Below are 26852 nucleotides of genomic sequence, written 5' to 3' on the forward strand. Positions count from 1 at the left end.
TGATTCTCCTGCCTCAGCCTCCCAAGTAGCTGGGACTATAGGTGCACGCCACCATACCCGCCTAATTTTTGTATTTTTAGTAGGGACAGGGTTTCACTATGTTGGTCAGGATGGTCTCAATCTCTTGACCTTGTGATCCACCCGCCTCGGCCTCCCAAAGTGCTGGGATTACAGGTGTGAGCCACCGCACTGGTCCAGAAGGCACTTTTTAGCAAAGACTTGTAGGACGTGAGAGAATTCAGCAAGCAGTTACAGAGGGGTGGAGTGGTGGAGGAGACCGGGCCAAGTAAACAAGGGGGTGAATACTAAGAAATGAAATCAGAGAGATATCAGGGGTCAGATTTTGTGTAAGCTTGCTGAATATTAGCACTTTGCTTTACTTTAAGTGAAATGCAGAGCTTTGCATGGTTTGGATCATAAGAACAGCAGGATTTGATTTGTGCCTTAACAGATTTCTATGGCCACCACATTGGGAATTGTCTATAGGGGTGCAAAGATGGGAGGCCCGGTAGAGTCCACTACTGTTGCGGGAAGTCAGGGACCCCAAACGGAGGGACTGGCTGGAGCCATGGCAGAGGAACATAAATTCTGAAGATTTCATTTTAATATGGACATTTATCAGTTCCCCAATTAATACTTTTATAATTTCTTATGCCTGTCTTACTTCAATCTCTTAATCCTGTTATCTTTGTAAGCTGAGGATGTGTCACCTCAGGACCACTGTGATAATTGTGTTAACTGTACAAATTGGTTGTAAAATGTGTATTTGAACAATATGAAATCAGTGCACCTTGAAAAATAACAGAATAACAGCAATTTTCAGGGAACAAGGGAAGACAACCATAAGGTCTAACTGCCTGCAGGGTCAGGCAAAATAGAGCCATATTTTTCTTCTTGCAGAGAGCCTATAAATGGATGTGCAAGTAGGGAAGATATTGCTAAATTATTTTCCTAGCAAGGAATATTAATAATTAATACCCTGGGGAAGGAATGCATTCCTGGGGGAGGTCTATAAATGGCTGCTCTGGGAGTGTCTGTCTTATGCGGTTGAGATAAGGACTAAAATATGCCCTGGTCTCTTGCAGTACCCTCAGGCTTATTAGGGTGCGGAAAAAACTCCGCCCTGATAAATTTGTGGTCAGACCGGTTCTCTGCTTTTGAACCCTGTTTTCTGTTGTTTAAGATGTTTATCAAGACAATACATGCATAGCTGAACATAGACCCTTATCAGTAGTTCTGATTTTGCTCTTGTCCTGTTTCCTCAGAAGCATGTGATCTTTGTTCTGCCTTTTGCCCTTTGAAGCATGTGATCTTTGTGAGCTACTCCCTGTTCGTATATCTCCTCCCCTTTTAAAATCCTTAATAAAAACTTGCTGGTTTTGCGGCTCGGGTGGGCGTCATGGTCCTGCTGATATGTGATGTCACCCCCAGTGGCCCAGTTGTAAAATTCCTCTCACTGTACTCTTTCTCTTTATTTCTCAGCTGGCCAACACTTACGAAAAATAGAAAGAACCTATGTTGAAATATTGGGGGCAGGTTCCCCCGATACACTACGAACATCCAGGCTAGAGAGCATGGTGCCTGGACCCGGGTGGTAGCAGGGAAGTGGGAGAAGTGTTCAGATTCTGTATATATTTTGAAGATAGAACCACCAGAATCTCCTTAGAGATTACACATGGGTACGAGAGAAAGACATCAAAGATGACTCCGAGGTTTTTGGATTGAGAAACTAGAAGTATAGAATTGTTATAACTGAGATAGTAAAGTCTGAATATGGAGCATATTGAGCAGGAAAGATCAAAACATACTTAGTTTTCAAGATGTTATGTCAGAGATGTGTATCAGGCATCCAGGTGGACATACTAGCCTAGAGTTAAGAGGAAAGCCAGGCTGGAGATAGAGCTGGGAGCTCCCAGCATACTGAGCCCATATGAGCTAAATAAGGGATAGCTCGAGTGTGGGTAGAGAAGAGCAAAGGCCCAGTGACCATGACCTGGGGCACTCTAATATTAATTTGGAGAAAAGAAAAGCTAGCAGGAGTCTGAGGAGGACCAATCAGTGAGGAAAACCAAGAGTTAAGGGAAGCCAAGGGAAGAAAGCCTATCAAGGAGAGAATGATCGCTATGAAATATTTCCCATAGCCAAGTGAGGCTAAGAATCAACCAGTTCACTATGTAAGGGTCCCATGTGACCTTGACAAAAGTTAATTTTGGCCAGGTGCAGTGGCTCACAGCTGTAATCCCAGCACTTTGGGAGGCTGAGGCAGGCGCATGACTTGAGATCAGCCTGGCCAACATGACGAAAACCTGTCTCTACTAAAAATACAAAAAGTTAGCTGGGCGTGGTGGTACACGCCTGTAGTCCCAGCTACTTGGGAGGCTGAGGCATGAGAATTGCTGGAACCCAGGAGGCAGAAGTTGCAGTGAGCCGAGATTGCGCCACTGCACTCCAGCCTGTGCAACAGGGTGAGACTCTGAAAAGCCTGATATGTGGGTTTAAGGAAGAATGGAAAGAGAGGAACGGCAGACAGTGAGTGTAGACAGCACTTCCAGGTATTTTGTTATAAAAGGGAGAGAAGGGAAATGGACCTGCATTTGCAGTGGAAATGAACTTTAGAGAGGGTTGTTTTGTTTTCCTTTCAAAGATGAGAAAAGTAAGAATATTTGTATTCTAAGCACAATGACCCAGTAGGGAAACTGAGGACCCGGCAGAGAGGGGCAAGAATTGGTGGAACAAAAGCCTTGAGAGGCAAAAGGGAATGTGACCTAGTGTACAATTGGAAGGGGTGGCTCCGGAGCTCCTTACCTCTAAGACCCATTTCAGCAAGTCCTTCAGAGCTTTTTGGCGGACTTCTCCTTGCCAGCGGTAGACGACAAAAGCTTCCATGCGAAGCTCCTGATAGATAACAATCTCTGGGGGTGGGCCTGTGAAGAGAAGGGCACATTTGGGTGGCAGGATCCAGGGAGGTGGCCGTGGTGAAACAAGCAGTACAGGTCACTGTCACTACGCTTGGTGCTGGGAGTTTCTTGGTGCTTCTCCCCTTCCACTTCCTCACTCCTTTCTGATCCACGGGACTGCTGGCCAATCAACATGCACTCGGCAGCAGGCAGAATAATCGCCCCAAAGATGTTCATATATAAAAACTCCAAACCTGTTGCTTACGTGGCAAAAAGGACTTTGCAGATATGATTAGGAACCTTGGTGGGGGGCGGGGTGCGAAGGCTCATGCCTGTAATCCCAGGACTTTGGGAGGCCAAGGTGGGCAGATCACAAGGTCAGGAGTTCGAGACTAGCCTGGCCAACATAGTGAAACCCCCGTCTCTACTAAAAATACAAAAAAAAAAAAAAAAAAAGGTGGCGGGTGCCTATAGTCCCAGCTACTTGGGAGGCTGAGGCAGGAGAACTGCTTGAACCTGACAGGTGGAGGTTGCAGCAAGCCAAGATCGTGCCACTGCACTCCAGCCTGGGTGACAGAATGAGACTCTGCGTCAAAAAAATAAAAAGAAAAAAAGAACCTTGAGATGGGAAGATTATTCTCCACTATAAAGATGGACCCACTATAATAGCAAAGGTCTTTGTAAGGGAATGAGGGACACAGGAAAGTTACAGTCGGAACAGAATATGGGGTGATAGAAGCAGAGATGAGAGAGAGGAGGGGGAGGAGGATCCTATGCCACTGGCTTTGAAGACAGAGGAAGGGGCCACATGCCAAGAAATACAGGCAGCTGCTAGAAGCTTAAAAAGCCAAGGAAACAGATTCTCCTCTAGCATCTTCAGAAGGAATGCAGCCCTGCCAACCCATTTTACTTTTAACCTCTAGACCTATAAGAATAAGTGTGTGGGGTCGGGTGCATGGCTCATGCCTATAATCCAGCATTTTGGGAGGCCGAGGCAGGCAGATCACTTGAGGTCAGGAGTCAGAGACCAGCCTGGCCAACATGGTGAAACCCTGTCTCTACTAAAAATACAAAAATTAGCTGGACGTGGTGGCACATGCCTGTAATCCCAGCTACTCAGGAGGCTGAGGCAGGAGAATCGCTTGAAGCTGGAAGGGGACTGCAGTGAGCTGAGATTGCACCACTGCACTCCAGCCTGGGTGACAGAGCGAGACTCGGTTTCAAAAAAAAAAAAAAAAGTAAACAAAAGAATAAACATGTGGGTGTTTTTTTGTGTGTTTTGTTGTTGTTTTTAATTTGAGACAGGGTCTGGCTCTGTTTCCCCAGGCTGGAGTAAAGTGGTGCCATCACTGCTCAATGCAGCCTTGACCTCCTGGTCCAAGTGATCTTCCCACCTCCACCCACCAACTAGCTGGGACTATAGGTGCATGCCACCACACCTGGCTAATTTTTTTTTAGGTTTTTTTTTTTTTTTTTTTTTCTGTCAGAGATGAGGTCTCACTCTATTGCCCTGGTTTGAAAGTCCTGGGCCAAGCGATCCTCCTGCCTCAGCCTCCCAAAGTATTGGGATTACAGGCATGAGCCACTGCGCCTGGCTAAGAATTTGTATTTCTAATAAGCTCCCAGGAGATGGTGATGCTGCTGGTCCTTGGCCCACACTTTGAGAACAGCACCCCAGAAAAGGCACACAGCTCTCCTGCAGCCTGTAAAGAAGATACTACCCTTCTGTGTGTGAGGAAGAAAAAGTTTTTTGGTTGCCTGGTTGATTTTCCCAAGTGTCCTAATTGACTAGAAACTGAGAGAATGACACCTGAGCGTAGGCTCTCAAATTCAAGTTCCAGGAAGTCAGGCGAAGATGCCAGGAAGTCAGGCTAAGACGAGTGGTGGAATCTAGCTTCAGCATCTTTGACCACTGGCACCACTCAGCCTAAAGTTCCCGCTCACTACTTTGAGGAAAGTAACATTAGCAGTCGGAAATATGAAGCTTTGTCCTTAACCAAAAGAAACTAATGCAAGAGAATGAGACAGAAAGAGTGCTTCTTCAGAAGACCCACATCAACTATTCTTTGTGAGTTAGGGATTGGAACTCTCATTTCCTCATCTTAAATGAAAGTGGGCTGGGCATGGTGGCTCATGCCTGTAATCCCAGCACTTTGGGAGACCAAAGGGAGCAGATCACGAGGTCAGGAGATCGAGACCATCCTAACATGGTGAAACCCCATCTCTACTAAAAATAAACAAAATTAGTCAGGCATGATGGTATGTGCCTGTAATCCCAGCTACTCGGGAGGCTAAGGCAGGAGAATCGCTTGAACCCAGGAGGCAGAGGTTGCAGTGAGCCGAGATCACGCCATTGCACTCCAGCCTGGGTGACAGAGCAAGACTCTGTCTCAAAACAAAACAAAAAACAGTAGCCAGGTATGGTGACACATGTCTGTAGTCTCAGCTACTCGGGAGGCTGAGGTAGGAGGATCACCTGAGCCTGGAAGGTGAAGGCTGCGGTGAGCCATGATTGCACCACTGCACTCCACCCTGGGCAACAAAGCGAGATCCTGTCTCAAAAAAAATAAATAAATAAAATTTAAAAAAAAAAAAAATCTCCAGTCTGGGAAACAGAGCAAGACCTTGTCTCAAAACAAACAAACCAACAAACAAAAAAGCAAAATGAAAGTGAAATGCTGTTTCTGGGTTTGTGCGTGTTGATGAGAATGTTGGTTTTTGTTTTTTTACTGAGAGCAAAAAAGCAAATGTGGCATTAAACCTGGAGGAAATCATTGCTTGCCTCTGAGCTACCCTAACAGTGGAATATGTTAGAATTTCTGGGGATCTGTGGCAGGGCAGAATTCCATCTGATTAAAATGGAATGGACAAGGCCAGCTGACATCTCAAAGTCCTGTCTGAGCAGCTGAGCTTCCAAAGACTAATTGCTAAAAAGACTAGATCAAGTTACTGTATCCAAAATATTTGGCTATTCCTAATTGGACTGTGGCCTCCTGCAGCTTTGCTCAGCCGGCAGGCAGACAATTCCCATGATTCCAGCTTAGCACCAGTTAGAAAATTATAGGAGGAAAAAAAGGTCCCTAACAATAAGATTGCCAAGTAAATCTGGAGTTTCCTTCTTGGTAATGATTTTGATTTTTCACAACCTGAGAGGGAATCTACAAGTTGCCCTTCGTCAGCCCCTTCCTTTCTAGCTCCCCTGTCTCCATACAGTTGTGGGGTGGTTAACTAGTGGGGCTATAAGGTTTCATTCCCATTAGTCAAGCTCATCATAGAATAAATAACCAGTTGATTTATGGTTGCCTGGATCCTGATTAGAGTCTGGAAGATTCCTTTTTTTCCTACTTTCTCCTTTTCTGGGGGTGACCACAGGTAATTTGTGATCTCTCTTAATAGCACAGAATCATTGTAGCAGAAACAGACTCGGTATGAGGAGCTTAGAAGACTGGTCTTTGTTTTGAGTCTGTTGCCAACAGGAGTTAAAGAGTCTCTGGTCCTCTTGGCCATTCATCTCCCCACCTGTAAAATGAGAGGCCTGTACAAGGCATCTCACAGGATTGGGATTTAATGAATATGGTTCTCTGGTTGATACTGCTTTTGGACCTCAGAGTGTGGAGTGGGAGGGGTGTGGTTTCAGCACAAGAGAGTAGGGAGTGGGGAATGGAGTGCATGGCAGGGCACCAGAGAAATAAAACAAGGACAATCAAGGAATGGAGGGAAGCTGCTGCTCCCTTCCCTTTTAGTGGCAATTGTCAGCCTGCTGAGGCCAAGGTGCCCTACTGCTCCAAGAAGCACTGCCCAAGATTTCTGAAGGGCATGGCAGCCTGCCCTTCCCTTCACCCACAGCCAGTCACGCTTTATTCCTCTCACGCCTCCAGCAATGTCTCTAATATCTAGAGGAACCTGAATATTTTACCAGCCAGACCAAGGTGTTCTGTTTCTAAATCAAATCATCACTGTCTTTTTACAATTTTGCATTAAATGATAGGTAAAAACTAAAACTTTTAATAACTGTTTCTTCTATATTTGTAGATCCTGCTGTTTCTCTACATAAAAATCTAATATAAGCTGATTTAGCACAAAATATGTGAAATTGTATATATTTTTATTTCTTTTGTTATTGTTTTTGTTATTAGTATTATTTTGAGACAGGCTTTCACTTTGTCACCCAGGCTGGAGTGCTGTGGCAAGAACACAGCTCACTGCAGCCTCAGCCTACCAGGCTCAAGCAATCCTCCCACTTCAGCCTCTTGAGTAGCTGGGACTACAGGTGCACACTACCACGCCCGGCTTATTTTTGTATTTTTTGTAGAGATAGCATTTTGCCATGTTGCCCAGGATGGTCTCAAACTCCTGAGCTCTCACAAAGTGAGGCTCTATCTTAAAAAAAAAAAAAAAAAAGAATATATGAAAATCTTTCTAATAATTTCAGAGTCACTGGCCTATGGCATATCTGTGAATTTTCTCCTTGTCCAGCCTTGTGACATATGGGATCGTGTGCATGTGCTCATTACCTGGGGGAAGTGGGCCGGTTCTGTTATATGTAGAGATGGCTCCACATATGGCAATCCTTCCATATTTCTTCATCTGGCCGATAACAGTGTTTGAAAACTCTCCACCTACCTAAACAGACAGGAAAAACAAAACCAAAGACAAAACGTTAAATAATCTAAATACTAGAGATTCAGGAGAATCATTAAGTCACAATCATTATTTTACAATACCTGTTTTAGCAACAACAAAACTGATTGAATTAGCCCAACAGTGCAGAAGATTGCAGTTAGAAAAAGACATTAGAAACAGGCATTTTCGGCCGGGCACGGTGGCTTACGCCTGTAATCCCAACACTTTGGAAGGTCGAGGTGGGTGGATCACCTGAGGTCAGGAGTTCAAGACCAGCCTGGCCAACATGGTAAAACCCTGTCTCTACTAAAGATACAAAAAATTAGAAGGGCATGGTGGCAGGCGCCCATAATCCCAGCTACTTGGGAGGCCGAGCCAGAAGAATTGCTTGAACTCGGGAGGCGGAGGTTGCAGTGAGCTGAGATCACACTACTGCACTCCAGCCTGGGCAATAGAGCAAGACTGCATCTCAAGAAAAAAAGATAAATAAATAAACAGGCATTTTCATTTGACTCTAAGACCATACCTTTTATAACTTATACATTTTACTTTATTATATATTGAGGTTCTCTGATCAGTCCAGTAACCTCATTGTCTTATAATTTAAAGGTATGGAAAAATACTCAAAAGGTATATAAAGAACAAAGTTGGAAGACTGGCACTTTTCAATTTCAAAACTTAATACAAAGCTAAATTAATTAAGATAATGTGAGAGTAGAAATATAGATCAATGGAACTGAATCACGGTCCAAAAATCAACCCTTACATTTAGAATCAATTGGTTTTCTACAGAAGTGCTAAAGCAGTTCAATAGAGGAGAAATAGTCCTTTCAATAAACGTGCCGAACAACTGGATTTCCACATGGAAAATAATGCAATTGGGCCTCTTCCTTATACTACACACAAAAATTAACTTAAAATGCATCGTAGACCTGAATATAAGAGCTAAAACTATAAAACTCTTAGAAGAAAACACAGGAATAAATCTTCATGACCCTGAGAAAGGAAAAGCCTCCTTAGACATGACACCAAAAGCTCAAGGAACAAAAGAAAAATAGATTAATTGGGCTGCATCAAAATTTAAAACTTTCATGCTTCAAAGAATACCATCAAGAAAGTGAAAGCCAGCTTGGGCAACATAGTGAGACTCCATCTCTACAAAAAAATAAATACATAAAAATTAGCTGGGTATGATGGTGCATGTCTGTGGTCCCAGCTACTTGGGAGGCTGAGGCAGGAGGATTGCTTGAACGTGGGAGGTCAAGGCTGCAGTGAGCTGTGATCAAATACTGCACTCCAGCTTGGGAGACAGAGTGAGACTTAGTCACAAAAAAAAACGGCAAAAACAAAAACAGAAAGAAGGTTAAAGGCAATTCACTGAATAGGAGAAAATATTTGCAAGCCATATAGAGTTGGTCCTCATTATTAGTGGATTTCATATTTGCATATTGTAAACTACTTGCTAAAATTTTATTTGTAACCTCAAACCAGTACTCACTAAGCTTTCCCTGGTCACTTGCAGACATACATGGAGCAGCAAAAAAGATGCAGATGTTCTTTGAGGCTGAGTAAGACCATGCTCTGCCTTCTTGTTTCAACTGTTATACAGAGAAGACCCGAGGATGGGGCCACTGCAGTGTAGTTCAAGAGGCTCTGGTTCAGGGAAGAGTTGGATGGGGTATGAATCCCAACTCTGGGGGTATTAGCTAGTGGGGTGGCCATAGGCAAGTTACTTAACACTTCTGAACCTCCTTTTGTGTTTCATAAAATAAAAGCTACTAGGATGAGTTGTTTTAAGGATTTCAGATTATAGTCTATGTGAGATATGTACAAACATGTACATATTTCCCCTAGAAGCAATGGTTCAGCCTTGGTGGTGACCTTATAGAACAGAAATATTGCGAATAATGAAAATCCACTGAATCTAATAAGGGACTTGTATCGGTAAGATGTAAAGAACTCTTGGCCAGGTGTGGTGGCTCATGCCTGTAATCCCAGCACTTTGGGAGGCCAAGGCAGGTAGATCACCTGAGGTCTGGAGTTCGAGACCAACCTGGCCAACATGATGAAACTCCGTCTCTACTAAAAATACAAAGATTAGCTGGGCATGTCGGTGCATGCCTGTAATCCCAGCTACTCGGGAGGCTGAGGCAGGAGAATCACTTGAACTCGGGAGGCGGAGGTTGCAGTCAACCAAGACTGCGCCACTGCACTCCAGCCTGGATGACAGAGCAAAAATCTTCGTCTCAAAAAAAAAAAAAAAAAAAACAAACAAACAAACAAAAAACTCTTACAACCTCACAAATAACCTAATTGAAAAATGGGCAAAGATTTTGAACAGACATTTCTCCAAAGAAGATATAGAAATGGCAAATACATACATTGAAAGATCCTTAATATTGTTAGCCATAGGGAAATGCAAGTCAAAATCAAATCACAATGAAATATCACTACAAACCAACTAGGATGGTTATAATAAAAAAGATAGACAATAGCAAGTGTTGGTGATTATGTAGAGAAATTAGAACCCTCATACACTGCTTGTGGGAATGTAAAGTACTGTAGCCACTTTGCAAAACAGTTTGACAGCTCCTCAAAATGTTAAACATGAAGTTATCATATGACCCAGCAATTCTAATCATAGGTATATACTTAAAAGAAATGAAAACATCCACACAAAAACCTCTGCATGAATGTTCATAGTAACATTATACATCATAGCCAGAAAGTATAAGCTAATACCCATCAGGCTGGGTGCGGTGGCTCACGCCTGTAATCCTAACACTTTGGGAGGCCGAGGTGGGAGATTTGCTTGAGCCCAGGAGTTCCAGCCCAGCCTGGGCAACATGGCGAAACCCCATCTCTACTAAAAATATAAAAATTAGTTGGGTGTGGTGGCACATCCCTATAGTCCCAGCTACTTGGGAGGCTGAGGTGGAAGGATTGCTTGAGTCAGGGAGGTCGAGGCTGCAGTGAGCCATGATCACACCACTGCACTGCAGCCTAGGTGACAGAGTGAGACCCTGTCTCAAAAACCAAAAAGAAGGAATAAAGCACTGATAAATTCTACAATATGGATGAAACTTGAAAACATTTTGCTAAGTGAAAGAAGCCAGTCATAAGAGACCACTTTTAGTGAGGAGGAGGGTGGGTAATGGAGAGTGACTGCTAATGAGTAGCATTTTTTTGGGGGGGTGATGAAAATATTCTTAAACTGGTTGTACAATTTTGCCAATATAGTAAAAAACATTGACTTCTACACGTTAAATGAGTGAATTACATGGTACATGAATGATATCTCAATAAAGCTGTTTTTTAAAAAAGGCATATATACTTTCTTCATGTATCCCAAATGGAAACTCTAGGAATATATTCCCTTGTATCAGCGGTCCTCAACCTTTTTGGCACCAGGGACCAGTTTCACTGGAAGACAATTTTTCCATCGACTGTTGCGGGCATGGTTTCAGGGATGATTCAAGTACATTGTGTTTATTGTGCACTTTATTTCTATTATTATTACAATGTAATATATAATGAAATAATTATACAACTCACCATAACCATAGAATCAGCAGGTGAGTTTTCCTGCAACTAGTGGTCCCATCGGGGAGTGATGGGAGACAGTGACAGATCATCAGGCATCAGGCATCATCAGGCACCTGAGTAGTGTGATCCCCATAAGGAACGCACAACCTAGACCCCTCACATGCATAGTTCACAACAGGATTTACACTCCTATGGGAATCTAATGCTGCCACTGATCTGACAGGAGTCGGAGCTCAGGCAGTAATGGGAACGATGGGGAGGGGCTGTAAATACAGATGAAGCTTTGCTTGCTCACCTGCCCCTCACCTCCTGCTGTGCATCCCAGTTCCTGATAGGCTATGGACTACTAACCGTCCATGGCCAAGGGGTAGGAGACTCCTGCTTTATATAGTACTTCTTTAATAAATTAGATATTAAGTCCAGTTTGTACTTACATTATCAAAATAACAATCATAACCATCAGGAGAGGCTTTCCTCAAGGTTTCTTCCAAAGACTCTACTGTCTTGTAGTTAAAGACGACATCAAATCCAAGCTTTTGAAGGTAGGCAACCTTTTCATCAGACCCTGCTGCTCCAACAACTTTGCAGCCCTAAGTAGAAAAAAAAAAAAAAGGAAACCATGAATAAGTCACAAGCATGGACCAACACTACTTTCCTGGTCTAGTATGCCTAGGTTCCCTAAGAACACTCTCTTAGGTGCTGAGCCACATATATAAGGAATAGCATAATGGGCCAACAGATCCCATAGGTGAAATTAGTCCCTGGACCATCCTACAACTCAGCTTCAGCTTGCTTCTGACCACCCAGCAGGTCCCTTCTGCATTTATTTGGTTCATAGTTCCACCAGCTGGTTTCACAACCGATCCATTTGACTTCCTTGGTTCTTTGTTTCTGGGCTTCTCTTCCTTGCAATGCAGTGTATGCCATCTCTTGGTACAGTCATCCTTCAGACTATTATTTTGTCTCAGCTCTGTGACTCCCACATCACAGACAGCCCTCCTGGTAATTGCCCCCTTATCCTTTTTGATTTTTTAGATGTTTATGTTTTTTTGAGACATCGTCTCACTCTGTTGCCCAGGCTGGAGTGCAGTAGCATGAACATGACTCACTGCAACCTTGACCTCTTAAGCTCAAGTGATCCTCCCACCTCAGCCTCCTGAGTAACTGGGACCACAGGTGCATGCCACTACATTTGGCTTTATTTTTTAAATTTTCATGGAGACAGGGTCTCACTATGTTGCCCAGGCTGATCTCGAACTCCTGGGCTCAAGTGATCCTCCTGCCTTGGCGTCCTAAAGTGCTCGGATTACAGGCATGAGCCACTGCACCAGGCCCCCTTTATCGTTTGATTCAGTCCAAAGCACCAGACTACATGCTTCCTAATCACAGAGGAGCTAGGAAGCATTCTGAAAAGCACTTTCAGGATAACACTACAGATTATATTGGTTCATAGAAACTAGCTTTTCAGAAAGCTCCCTTATACTCTAAATGTATTATGAAGACCAGAATATGTGCCACTGTGCATTTTCAATCGAGGAAAAACCCCAATTGGATTTACATGAATCTCTGTACAAATAGTGATGGCCGTATCCATATGCTTTTTCCATTCCTTCATGATTCCAGAAAAAACTATTGCAAGAGAGCCATCCTTGGTCCTTTTTCCTTCTAAGACTATAGACTATCATAGGATGATCTCTTTCACTCTTATGACCTCCTTTATGCAATTATTAATTAATCTATTAATTCTATCTATTAATGTTAGCCCATTTTTTTTCTCCTGAGTTCCAAATCAATATTTCCAACAACCTATAGATGTCCTCACACTTGGATGTCCTGTAGGTCCCTCATAAATAGTGTGTTCAAAAGGAAATATACTTTTTTCCTTGCTTCTTACCTGTTTCTTTTCTATCCACTATTGTAGAGAATGATACCACTCAGTTATCTAAACCTGAAACATGGCTCAAAGGAGAAGCTTTCCTTTGTCTTATGATCCATGTCCAATCATCTGGTTTTCTTCCTCTTTTTTAACCAAACAGCCTTAAAAACCAACTCTGGGCCAGGCGCGGCGGCTCACACCTGTAATCCCAGCACTTTGGGAGGCTGAGGCGGGCAGATCACCAGAGGTCGGGAGTTCAAGACCAGCCTGACCAACATGGAGAAACCCAGTCTCTACTAAAAATACAAAATTAGCCGGGCGTGGTGGCACATGCCTGTAATCCTAGCTACTCGGGAAGCTGAGGCAGGAGAATAGCTTGAACCTGGGAGGCGGAGGTTGCGGTGAGCTGAGATCGCACCATTGCACTCCAGCCTGGACAACAAGAGCAAAACTCCGTCTCAAAAAAAAAAAAAAAAAAAGCTGACTCTGACTTCCGATCTTTGTCGATGCATCAAAATTTTCATTTGAATTATTATAAGAGCCTCCTAAGTGGACTTCTTGTCTCTAGTATAGTGTGCCTAGGAACCATCCTCCTACCAAGGCCTAAGTGATGTTTCTAAAAAGCAGAACCAATCATGTTACTTCTTTAAAGATTGAATATAAATTCCTTAGCATGGCAGTCTCCAGTGGAATTTCTACAGGGAAGAGAAGATATTTTAAAAGATGTGTTCATACCATTTCAAGTTTCTCAGGGAAATTCAAAAGGATACTACATTAGTCAACAAGTGCAGGTTATGGGGAAAGGAAGCAATCCCAGAATGTGATGAGCCTTAGCTATGAAAAACTTAATTGCTAATCTAGAAACTGATGCTGCTGCAAGTCATGTAATTCAATTGGAGGACCAGATTAAGAAAGTACAGAATTCAGAGGAAAAAGTACAAAAGATGTAATTATGAGAGCAAAGATAGCATACAAGTATAGTCCTAAGGGAAACAGAATGAACATATACCATTCCTCATGAAGAAAACAGAATAGATGAAAAAAATAATTAAATAGAAGAAGAAAACTGTTCTTCATCTGAAGAATAACGTTGGTCTTCAGATTGTAATGGCTAACTAAGTTGCAGGCAGGATTAAACAAAGACAGACATAGACATTTCCTGGTGATATTTCTAAATTCAAAGAATAACAAGAAATGCTTATAAGCACCTAAAAGAAAAGTCTAATTACCTACAAAGGAAACAGGATCAGATTGGCTTTGAATGTCTCATCTGCAACCCTAAATAGAAATTGAAAAAGTAGAGCAATTTTATAGAGCTCTGAGAGAAAAGGATTGGGTCCTTTGAATTTTTTCTTTAAATTTAGAGACAAGGTCTCACAACATTGCCCAGACTGGTCTTGAACTCCTGAGCTCAAGGGATCCTCTTGCCTCAGCCAGAATTCTGAGAAGCTGGGATTATAGGCACACACCACTGCACCTGGCAGGTCCTTTGAATTCTATATGCATCAAAATTAAAAGGCATTTTCAGATGTCATAACCAAAAAGTTTTAATAATAATATGAGATTTTTATTATTTATTAGATTATTGAATAAAAATCTAGGATGTAGGGGTAGAATATGGGGAAAAATATACTGTTAGAAGTTTATATACATATATTGTATATATGTTTATTCTGGTATATAAAATATGTATATGAATAGTAGCGGGATATAAATAAAACAGATTTTAAATAATTGGTAAAAAGGTAAACATTAGCAGAATGTAAATAAAACTTAGGTTCTCAGTAACTAGAGGAAAAAGAACAAAGAAAATAACACAGAAAGAAATAACCAATAAATGGAAAACAAAGCAAGATAATATAAATATGACCAAACATTCCAGTTATGGCAATTAATATGAATGGCTTAAATTTAACTATTATAACACTGAGACTTTCAGATGGGTTAAAAATGCAAATAGCTGCATTTTACAGAAACACACATAAAATGGACAGAAAGGTCGAATATAAAAGAATAGGTTTAAGCACAAGTCCTATCAAACTTACGGGATAAAAGCCCCTTATGATTTTAATAGGATATTTGAAATTGGAATATTTAGAAATAATCCTAATTCATTTTGTAATTTTAGCATAATCCAAGCCTAGCTAAATTCCAGAACAAAAAGTAAACTTTAAACCAAACTCACTTGTGACTGTAGGTGCAAAAATTCTATTTTAAATGTTATCAAGTCAATTCCAAAGGTATAAGCCCATAATATACCATACATACGTAAAGCTTATTCTGGAAATGTCAGAATGGTTCGACATTGGAAAACTAATGTAATCCATTCACTGAAAAGTGAACCTGATAAATGCTGCAATGGCATTTGATAAAATTTAATATCTATTCCTATTTATTTACTTAGTTAAACAAATTATTCTACAACTTCTATGGTAGCCTCACATTTGTATTCCAAGCTCCTATTAGCACTGGAGACCAGTCCAAACCCTTGGCCGTTGGTTGTAGCCCTGTACTCATCTGTACTCCATCTAACTTGTCCCCTAGGACCTAGGTCATGAATCCTGCATCCCAGCCTTGGGCAAAGGATCAGTCGAGCCAGATCACCTTCCCACTATGTAATAACAAATCCCTACTGTGTCTGAGTTGTCGCCTACTCTATACACACACCATCAGATTGGATCCCCTGAGCAGACATCTGCCTAAATCAGAGCCAACGTTTCCTTGTCCTGGGTACCTCCCAGGAGTTAGTTTGCAAGCCATGGCCCCACTGCTCTGGGCTGAATGCCCATTTCCTTCTAGTACAACAGCCTTGGCAGTGGGGCCACGTGGGTGATGACTCTTAGTTGGCTGATCTCAAGTCCCTTCTTCTATTGCTAAGGACAATCATGAAGAAAGAAGATTAAGCTGTAGCAGTAGAATATTCAGTAAAAAATATGAAAATGATAAATGCTGATAAACTCACTACTCTAGACAGAGGCCATTTCTGACTTGATTATCTGCAATATTATCAAATAACAATGTTCAGCTTATCTTTGGTATAGTTTTCCCCATTCCTCCAATTTCTCAATCTCCAACTTCTAAAGAAGACAACTAGACTATAAACTCCCCGAGGCCAAGGAAGATCTGCTGTGTTCACTGTTGCATTCCCAACGGGTTTTGAATAAAGGCTTGTTACTGGAGAAAGGCACTTACCTTGAGCTTTGCAATCTGCCCCACGACAGAGCCCACAGCTCCAGCTGCTGCATTAACCATCACTGTTTCTCCACCCTTCACACCACAGATTTCAAGTAGGCCAAAGTAGGCAGTCAGGCTAAAGGAAGAAAATTAAGGATATACGAATAGAGTTGTTTCTTTCCTCTATAACTCATTTATATATATCTTGAAGGCCTTCTCAATGGCCCAGTGCCATGGGTCCAAGTAAAAGACAAAAATATAGGAAATAAATATTGCCAGCCACTGTTGCTTTACTTCCTCCATCTCTACTTTCAGATAGGAATAAAGATGATGTGAACTAGGGAGGGAAGGGAGAATTGGCTAGAAAGGGGCTGTATCCTGTCCATTCACAGGCCAAATTTCAGGGGCAAAAGATAGACCATCTTTCTCAAACTTTGGGGATTCAAGAAGAGAGAGCTATGCCTCATTCCCATGTAAGTTCTATGGAGATGATGAGCTTCATGGGAGAAGCCCCCATGTTATCATGCTGACATAGCCACAGAGTAGCTACAATGCTGTGATATTAGGCATGAGAGGGTCACAGGGAGCATCTGGAGCTTTCCATGGCTCCAAAGTGGTATGGAAGACCTTCTGAAATTTCCCTGTATTACCCCAAGTAAGATGTCAAAGTTAGCTTGCAGGAAAAGAGCTACTGGACCTACCAAGATGCAGCACTGGCAGTACTGATGGGGACTGGGTGAAGACACCACCGCATCTCGTTGGACTGCGAGTTTGGAAGGTGATATGATTGAAGACTTTCTTCACAACCAAAGTTTCCTCCTGTCTCCCTTCACCTCTTCTCCCCTACACCTGGCTCACAGTCCAGAGGGAATGACGGATAACAGAGAAGAACAGAGAGGAAGAGCTCTCATCCGTAGAGGGTACAGGGCAGGCAGGAAAGACCAAGAAGTGCTGGAATTGTTTAGCGCCCACTAATTGAATGTAAGAAGTTATTAAGCATCCTCTACTTTCACAGTGATGTCATTGGCAGTGGCAATTTTGAGGAGCTCAAATTCTGAGTGAAATATGAATTTGGGGTACATAGGAGTTGTTTTTGTTTAGAGGCTGATCATTTGGCGCTATATATATATTTCCATTTCATTCCTCAGAAGAGCTTCAAAGTGTAAAAAAGAAAAGGGAAGGAAGGGTGGGAAGAAGGAAAGGGGGAAAGGATCTCAAAACTTAGAGAAAGGAAGTAACTTTGAGCAGGAGACCAGCTTAAGACCAGTACAGATCAAGATCAAGAAGTCGTTGTTGTCCCCCTTCTACTGACACAGAACTTGTATTATCCCTTGGAGCTTTGCAACAACCCCAGGGAGAAGAAAAAAGAAATCCTGAGTTTTAAATTTGAAATGATGTGAGAAATCACTGAATTTAAATGAGGTTTTCTCTTATTACACTAGCCGAAAGGAGGGCTTGAGGTAGAAATGAAGTTCAGTAGTGGAAAATGTTAAGCTATATTTTTGCAGCCCTGAATCTCAGCCAATAAAATCCAGACCCATTATAGTGACTGTTAAGCCACTTGAAGAATTTCAGACAAATTCATGTAAAGTTATTTCTGCATTAAAAAAAAAAAAAACAAACCTACATGTTGACATTACTTAGCTTACACAGCCTCTGACTATATTTGGGGCCCATGAGAAGTTGGCATTGAATAGAAGGCAGTGACAGGCACAGGTAGCATTTTTTCTAAGAATCCAAATATCTAACATTCCCTTAACACAGTGTTTTTCAAAAGGGGGAGGCAGCACCACCTGTCTCAGAATCACCTGAAATGTGTTTTTTTTTTGTTTTTTTTTTGAGACAGAGTCTCACCCTGTCACCCAGGCTGGAGTGCAATGGGGTGATCTTGGCTCACTGCAACCTCCAACTCCCGGGTTCAAACGATTCTCCTGCCTCAGCCTCCCCAGCAGCTGGGATTGCAGGCATGTGCCGCCACGCCCAGCTAATTTTTTGTATCTTTAGTAGAGACAGGGTTTCACCACGTTAGCCAGGCTAGTCTCGAACTCCTGACCTTGTGATCCGCCCACGTCTGCCTCCCAAGGTGCTGGAATTACCGGTGTGAGCCACCACACCCGGCTGAAATGTTTGTTAAACATTTAGATTCTCAGGCCTCACCCTAGACCCACTGATTCAGAAATAATCCAAATGTTAATAAGACTCTAGATGATTCTTATGAATGCTAGCAATTGAGAACTACTCCCTTTACAAAAAAATTTTTTTTGAGACAGGTTCTTGCGCTGTTGCCCAGGCTGGAGTGCAGTGGCACAATCATGGCTCACTGCAGCCTCAACCTCTAGGGCTCAATCGATCCTCCCACCTCAACCTCTCAAGTAGCTGGGACAAGAGGCACACACCACCACAACCAGCTAATTTCTAAATTTTTTTGTAGAGACAAGGTCTCACTATGTTGCCCAGGCTGGTTTCCAACTCCTTACCTAAGGCGATCGATCCTCCTACCTCAGCCTCCTAAAGTGCTGAAATTACCAGCATGAGCCACCATACCTAGCTGGGATGGGTCAACTTTCAAGAATGCTAGGACTTCTGATATAGACTATAAGAAAAGTTGAACTTTGAAATCTAGGGTGTGTTTTAGCTGTCCAGACTCCACAGATTTAACATTCCCCCCAACGTTTTGCATCATTTCCTTCAATTAAGTTGGAAGAGCGCATGTATTTGCTTTCCAAACCATTGATTCTATTAAGTCCGTCTTAGTCCAAAGTACACCATTAATTTTCCCTCAAGGATTTCTTTACTTTTGACTTCTTCATCCTGTCTCCATTTTATTTTATTTTATTTTTTGTTTTATTTTTTGAGATGGAATCTCGCTCTGTCACCCAGGCTGGAGTGCAGTGGTGCGATTTCGGCTCACTGCAACCTCCACCTCCTGGATTCAAGCGATTCTCCTGCCTCAGCCTCCTGAGTAGCTGAGATTACAGGTACATGCCAGCATGTCTGACTAATTTTTGTGTTTTTAGTAGAGACAGGGTTTCACCATGTTGGTCAGGCTGGTCTCGAACTCCTGACCTTGTGATCCGCCTGCCTCGGCTTCCCAAAGTGCTGGGATTACAGGCGTGAGCCACCGTGCCCGGCCTCCATTTTATTTTAAAAGGAGGTAAGGTTTGGGAAAGGCTTTGTGTATCTTAGGTCGGAATATCTAATTGAAAGCCAACTCTGGAAATATCTAGAAGGTATACTGGGAGAGGGGGATGCTGGTTGTCACAGGTGGAATAACTCAATCAGAAAGTGTAACCTCTGCTTCTCTTTTGGGGTTAGGTGAACTGGCCCAGAAAACTCTGGCATTAGCAAAGAAGACCCATCCCATTGGTCAGTGACTCATAATGACAAGAAGACTCATTGAATGGGTGATGTGTTGCCAGAGGATTCTTAGAAACGGGCATGTATGACTCCCCACCTCAGTCACTAAGAACCACTGGTTGATTGTTTAGAGTAAACATGCATTAACATGCATTCCTTAGTGGCTTGGATCAGATAAATAAGAAATACACATGAGTGAATAAATTACCTTCTCTTTCAGGAGTAAGGATCTCCTAATATTTTACAAATTACCTTCTCAACAACCAGTTTCCTCATGTCTACCTTCACCTCTCCTCCTCCACACCTGGCTCACAGTGCAGAGGGAAGGATGAGTGGGATAACACAGGAAGAGGAAGAGCTCTCACCCGTAGAGGGTACAGGGCAGGCAGGAAAGAATAAGAAGTGCTGGAATTATTTAGTGTCCACTAATTGAATGTAAGAAGGTATTGATTTTAGTAAATATTAATTACTAAAATCTTTATTCATGCCGGGCATGGTGGGTCTAACTGAAATTTTGTATCCTTTGACCAACATCTCCCCAACCCTTCAGCCTCCCGGCCCTTGGTAACTATCATTCTACTCTCTAATTCTATGAGTTCAACTTTTTTAGATTCCACATTTAAGTGAAATAATGTGGTATTTGCCTTTCTGTGCCTGGCTTATTTCACTTAACATAAAGTCCTCCAATGTTGTCACAAATGACAAGATTTTCTTCTTTTTTAAGGCTGGATAGTATTCTGCTGTGTATATAGACTACGTTTTCTTTATCCATTCACCCACTGATGGACACTTAGGCTGATCTTCCTTCTTAGTCCTGCCATCTTCTCTAATCAGCCCCTGAGCCTATCATGCATCAAATATCTTCCTGTTGACGAAGTTCTGAACAAACCGTTTTGGAAAACCAGAGTGTTAGACATTGAAACAAATGGAATATATCCATGAAACTCACCCTGGCATGCCAACTGTCCCCAGAGCCAAAGACAGTGGTATTGTGTCTGGCCACTCTGTCAGCAGCTTTTCCAGATCTTTCCCATCAGAAATGGAGTGCGTTGTCCAGCCTGGAGAAGCCAGTACAATAGTTCCTTTTGGTAGGGCTGCATTTTTACTTTCCACAACTCTGAAAAATAAAGCACATTAAGGCATTAAGGCATGTGACATGTCTTCCCTTTCAAGGGAGTCAGGATGCTGTGGGGTTAGTGTTGACAAAAGTGCACTGAGGTTGATATTCCACGACTGATAGTCCACCACCCCTCTCCATCTTAATTCTTAGCCATTGGCATAGGGGTCACCAGAGAACTCTCAACTGGCCCAGCCACTTGAGGAGTGGCTCATGGGGCGAGGAGCGCCTGTTCTCACCCACATCTCTTTCTTTTAAGCAAGAGGCCTCTGTCCTCTGGCTCAAGGTGACCTGAACACTAGCCTTCTCTTCTTCAGGTGTCACTCTCTTTCCCTTAGACTTCCACTCTCCAGAATCTTTGAGATTTTCCTCTCTACTGTCCCTTTCACTCAACATATAAGCATGCTCAACTCTGCCATCTTATAATCCCATCCCTCCCCTATCTCCTTGCTCCTTCGTCTTCCTTTTTCAGCCAAACTTCTTCACTTCCCATTCATGTGCTAACCCGCTGCAACCTGCCTTCCACCCCTACTACTCCACTAAGGTCACAACCACCTCCTGAGCACAAAATCCAGTGGATATTCCTTAATCATTGTCTGATTTTACTTTTCCACTCTCTCTCTCTCTCTATATATATATATATGTATACTTTTTTTTTTTAAGATGGAGTCTTGCTCTTGTCGCCCAGGCTGGAGTGCAATGGTGTGATTTCAGTTCACTGCAACCTTCACTTCCTGGGTTCAAGCAATTCTCCTGCCTCAGCAGCTGGGATTACAGGCGCCCGCCACCACACCAGGCTAATTTTTGTATTTTTAGTAGGGACGGGGTTTCACCATGTTAGCCAGGCTGGTCTTGAACTCCTGACCTCAGGTGATCCACCTGCTTTGGCCTCCCAAAATGCTAGGATTACAGGTGTGAGCCACTGCGCCCAGCCTACCCTTTTCCACTCTATTAACACAGGGTCACCCAAAAGTCTTCCCTCATTCGTTCCCAGGGTACTGATCTCTGCTGGCTTTTTGCCTCCTCCTCTAAGCTGCACCCTTTCTGTCTCATTTACTGATTCCCTTTTCTTCATCCAACTCTTTATCCTTCTGTACCATCTTTACTCCCCAGATCATAGTGTTATATAACACATATTTATTCTAGAAAATTTTAAACATATAAAATAAAAATATCCGTTCTAATCTCGCAGCACAAAGACAATTGCTAACATTTGGGTGTATTTTATGTCAATCTTAATGGTATATTTAAAAATGTGTACTATACTTATTTTTTTATTTTTTATTTTTTGAGACAGAGCCTTGCTCTGTCACCTGGCTGGAGTGCAATGGCACCATCTCGGCATACTGCACCTCTGACTCCCAGGTTCAAGCAATTCTCCTGCCTCAGCCTCCCGAATAGCTGGGACTACAGGTGCGTGCCACCACGCCCAGCTAATTTTTGTATTTTTAGTAAAGACGGGGTTTCACCATATTGGGCAGGATGGTGTTGATCTCTTGACCTCGTGATCCGTCTGCCTCGACCTCTCAAAGTGCTGGGATGCAGGCGTGAGCCACCGCGCCCGGCTGTATTATACATATTTACATAATTGAAGTAATTTTATATGTTTTATAACCTATAATTTATCTGTCAACACTACATTGGTCTATATAATTTATACTTTTTTCCATGTTAGTAAGAATCCTTCAAAAAATGTAATGAATTTAATTACGCCCCCGTTATTAGGATACTTTCAGTATTTTTCCTAATGTTAATAATTTTTTTCCTTTTTTCTCTGAGTCCACTTGCTAGGAAATATATTTTAATTAATATTCATAAACATGATTATTATTTTCTTTTCTTTTCTTTTTTTTTTTTTTGAGACACGGTCTCTCTCTGTTGCTCAGGCTGCAGTGTAGTGGTATGATCATGGCTCACTGCAACCTCAACCTCCCCTGAGCTCAAATGATCTTCCCACCTTGGCCTCCTGAGTAGCTGGGACCACAGTAGCACACTACCACATCCAGCTAATCTTTTTTTTTTTTTTTTTGAGACGGAGTCTCGCTCTATTGCCCAGGCTGGAGCACAGCGGTGCAATCTCAGCTCACTGCAGGCTCCGCCTCCCAGGTTCACACCATTCTCCTGCCTCCGCCTCTAGAGTAGCTGGGACTACAGGTGCCTGCCAGCACGCCCGGCTAATTTTTTGTATTTTTAGTAGAGATGGGGTTTCACCGTGTTAGCCAGGATGGTCTCCATCTCCTGACCTTGTGATCCACCTGCCTCGGCCTCCCAAAGTGCTGGGATTACAGGTGTGAGCCACCACGCCAGGCCAATTTTTTTTTTTTTTTTTTTTTTTTTGAGACTAGAGTTTCAATCTGTTGCCCAGACTGGAGTGCAATGGCACGATCTCAGCTCACTGCAACCTCCACCTCCCAGGTTCAAGCAATTCTCGTGCCTTGGCCTCCTGAATAGCTGGGATTACAGGCGCCCACCACCACGCCTGGCTAATTTTTGTATTTTTAGTAGAGACAAGATTTCACCATGTTGCCCAGGCTACTTGTGAACTCCTGACCTCAGGTGATCCACCCTCCTCAGCCTCCCTAAGTACTGAGATTACAGGCGTGAGCCACTGCGTCCAGACTTTTTTGTAGTTTTGTAGAGATGGGGTTTACCACGTTGCCCAGGGTGGTCTCAAACTCCTAGATCCACCCACCTCGGCCTCCTGAAGTGCTGGGATTATAGGAATGAGCGACTGCACCTGGCTCAATACCGTTTCCTTAGTCAGGATTTCTATAAATGGTATTACTAGGTCAAAGAGTATTAAAACATTTGTAACTCTTGCTGCATATTGCCATATTCCCAAATTCCTTTCTAGAAGGTTGTGCCAACTTCCACTTCCACCATCAATGTATGAGTGTATCATCTCCATTACTATTATATTTAAAAAAATAGTTTGCCAATCCAGCAAACACAAATACATGCTCATTTCTTTCATTATTAGCAAGAAACGTATAAGACCTATATGAAGAAAATTGTTAATGGGATATAAGACAAAAGGAATAAATGGAGAAGCATACCTTGTGTTTGGAGAGAGAAATTGTAAAGATGTCAGTTTCCTCTAAATAAATCTGTAAGGTCATTGAAATCCCAGTAAAGATCCATAGAAGATTTCTACCAATGGTATTATAATAACTGGCTAGTCATTGAGACACAAAATTCAAAAAAATAAAGAATGAGATGTTTGTTTTTTTTAAGAGACAAGGTTTTGCCATGTTTTCCAGGCTGGTCTTCAACTCCTGAATTCAAGCAGTCCATCCACCTTGGCCTCCCAAAGTGTTAGGATTACAGGTGTGAGCCACTGAACCTGCTCCCACTCATAAAAGCTAAATGACTCAAAATTTTTGTCATAAAAAATTAAAGTATAAAATACAGAAAACATGAATACTTTTTTTTTTTTTTTGAGATGGAGTCTCACTCTGTCATCCAAAGCTGGAGTGCAATGGTGCGATCTCTGCTCACTGCAACCTCCTCCTTGGTTCAAGTGATTCTCCTGCCTCAGCTTCCCAAGTAGCTGGGATTACAAGCGCCCACCACTGTGCCCAGCTAATTTTTGTATTTTTAGTAGAGACGAGGTTTCGTCGTGTTGGCCAGGCTGGTTTTGAACTCCCGACCTCAGGTGATCCGCTCACCTTGGCCTCCCAAAGTGCTGGGATTGCAAGTGTGAGCCACCGCCCCTGGCATGAATAAATATTTTAGTAATTATGGTGTGGGGAATCCCTTTCTAAGCATGAGATGAAACCAAAGGACCATAATTATAAATACTTATAATTTTACCACATAAAATTTTAAACTGTAATTGGACACAGAAGAAAGATCAACAAAGGCCCAAACATTTGCAACACTAATATCCTGAACATACAAGAAGCTTTTACAAATCAATGTAACGAACGATAAGACCTAAAGGAAAAGGGCAAAGGATATAAACAGATAATCCACAGAAGAAAATTGAGAATTAACTTACAAAAAGAAGGTCAACAGCACTAATAATAAAAGAAATGCAAACTAAACTAACCATAAAGTATCAATATATTTATCTCAGGTTGCCGAGACTGATGGTGAACAGTATAATGGAAACAGGTTAATACTATTTGTAGGAGTGAACATTCATACATTTTTTTTTTTTTTTTGAGACCAAGTCTCACTCTATTGCCCAGGCTGGAGTGCAGAGGTGTGATCTCAGCTCACTGCAACCTCTGCCTCCTGGGTTCAAGTGATTCTCATGCCTCAGCCTCCTGAATAGCTAGGATTACAGATGCCCACCAACACACTTGGCTAATTTTTGTATTTTTAGTAGAGATCAGGTTTTGTCATGTTGGCCAGGCTGGTCTCAAACTCCTGACCTCAAGTGATCCTCCGGCCTCAGCCTCCCAAAGTGCTGGGATTACAGGCATGAGCCACTGCGTCCAGCCTTCATATAATTTTTCTGAAGAACAATTTGTCATCACCTTTTCAGATTAAAAATATACATTTCTTTGGGTCTAGAATTTATACTTCTGGGAATTTAATGTAAAGCAATACTCATCCAAGAGGGCAAAGAATGCACAGATATACACATATAAATACATACATGCTCCTTGAAGAATTATTTGTGATAGAAAAAATTGAAAACAGTTGTTATCAGTAGTAGATTAGTTAAATGGTGGAATATAATAAAATAACTTGCAGCTATTAAAAGGTAGGTGGTCTATTTATATACTGTCAATGAAAGATATCCTTAACATAATAATTGAGAGAAAGCAGTTTTCTGAAGGGCATATGATTCCATTTAAAATTTATATATAGGCCAGGTGCAGTGGCTCATGCTTGTAATACCAGCACTTTGAGAGGCCGAGGCAGGCGGATCACCTGAGGTTGGGAGTTCGAGACTAGCTCGACCAACATGGAGAAACCCCATCTCTACTAAAAATACAAAATTAGCTGGGTGTGGTGGTACATGCCTGTAATCCCAGCTACTCGGGAGGCTGAGGCAGGAGAATCAGAATCGCTTGAACCTGGGAGGTGGAGGTTGTGGTGAAAAAATGACAATTTCACATCCTTCCCTCCTTTCCAGCTAGTCAGGAAGGGGACAGAATTTCCCAAGTTGATTCCAAGATCACACAGTGAGTGAACAACACAGGCTGAAGAAATTGTAGGAGCGATGGACAGAGACAGGACCCAGCAGGAGGTAGAGGAGATATATTTTCCAAGCATTGGGACAAATGGAAATAATTACCTGGCCACTTGCTGCCCCATCATTTTATCACCTTCCTTCAAACTTCTGGCTGCGAATCTGCAAAAAAAAAAAAAAAAAAAAAAAATAGATAAGTCAATAAAATTCCATTCTTAATACATAGGAGCATCAGGGGACTGTTTTGAGTTTCAAGCCAAATGAAAAACTGCTGGGTAAGTGTATGCGGCAATAAAACCCAGACAGATGAAGGGCTACAACTAGGTGAGATGCAGGAGGAAAGCTGTTAGAGGAAGTTCTGCTCTGTGACCTCAGATAAGCACTCCAGTTGGATTTTTTTATGAATGGACACAAAAGTCTTGCTGCCGTGTTCAAGTAAAGATGAATTTCTACCAATGACTTTAAAAATAGAACCCAGGCACCACTGGGTAGTTATTACCGAAAACACTAGCTACGCAAAAAGATGCCAATTAACATATTTAAACTGTATTTTCCACTTAAGATTTGAATCTTTATCAATCAGCTATGAAAAAAAGTGTAAAAGAATGATGGCTATGTTATTTACCGGGGCAAAAAAATACTGAGGACTTAGTGGTCAATAAAGGCTTTTGATTTCCTCCCCTCCCTGAGTTGTTTGCTGAGGATATAAGTTTGAGTCAACTGCAGATTTACCTACATTAAAAGAATACAGGTAAATGGAAGGCCAGAAAAGCTGATTTTAGTCTTCGCATCTTCCGCTATCCAAATTACTTGCCAGTAGTGAAATGCACAAATTGGGGTTTGGCTTCTTTTTTCTTTATGAGACGGGGTCTTGCTCTGTTACCTAGGCTGGAGTGCAGTGGCACGATCTTGGCTCGCTGCAACCTCTGCCTCCCAGGCTCAAGTGATCTTTCTGCCTCACCCTCCTGAGTTGCTGGGACCACAGGCCTGTGCCACCACACCCGGCTACTTTTTGTATTTTTAGTAGAGACAGGGCTTTACCATGTTGCCCAGGCTTTATTTTTTTCTTTTAAGGTTTTTTTCTTCCTTCTTTTTTTTTTTTTTTTTTTCTGGAAG

The 26852-nt window shown here is 42.2% G+C and overlaps 1 protein-coding gene across 2 annotated transcripts in view; it reads right to left on the reverse strand.

Annotated features, from left to right (window-relative positions):
- The window catches only part of PTGR1 (prostaglandin reductase 1), a 34579-nt gene that overhangs the window by 1947 nt on the left and 5780 nt on the right, over positions 1-26852 (reverse strand). For both annotated transcript variants that reach the window (XM_054500506.2, XM_054500507.2), the window contains exons 4-9: positions 25842-25898; positions 20423-20590; positions 16135-16252; positions 11501-11656; positions 7412-7520; positions 2806-2924 (exon numbers count right to left, since the gene is read on the reverse strand). In XM_054500506.2, the coding sequence (XP_054356481.1) occupies positions 2806-2924; positions 7412-7520; positions 11501-11656; positions 16135-16252; positions 20423-20590; positions 25842-25898 (727 nt within the window). The remainder of the gene's footprint in view (positions 1-2805; positions 2925-7411; positions 7521-11500; positions 11657-16134; positions 16253-20422; positions 20591-25841; positions 25899-26852) is intronic.

This window comes from Pongo pygmaeus, chromosome 13 (assembly GCF_028885625.2).
Source record: "Pongo pygmaeus isolate AG05252 chromosome 13, NHGRI_mPonPyg2-v2.0_pri, whole genome shotgun sequence".
Classification (NCBI taxonomy): domain Eukaryota; kingdom Metazoa; phylum Chordata; class Mammalia; order Primates; family Hominidae; genus Pongo; species Pongo pygmaeus.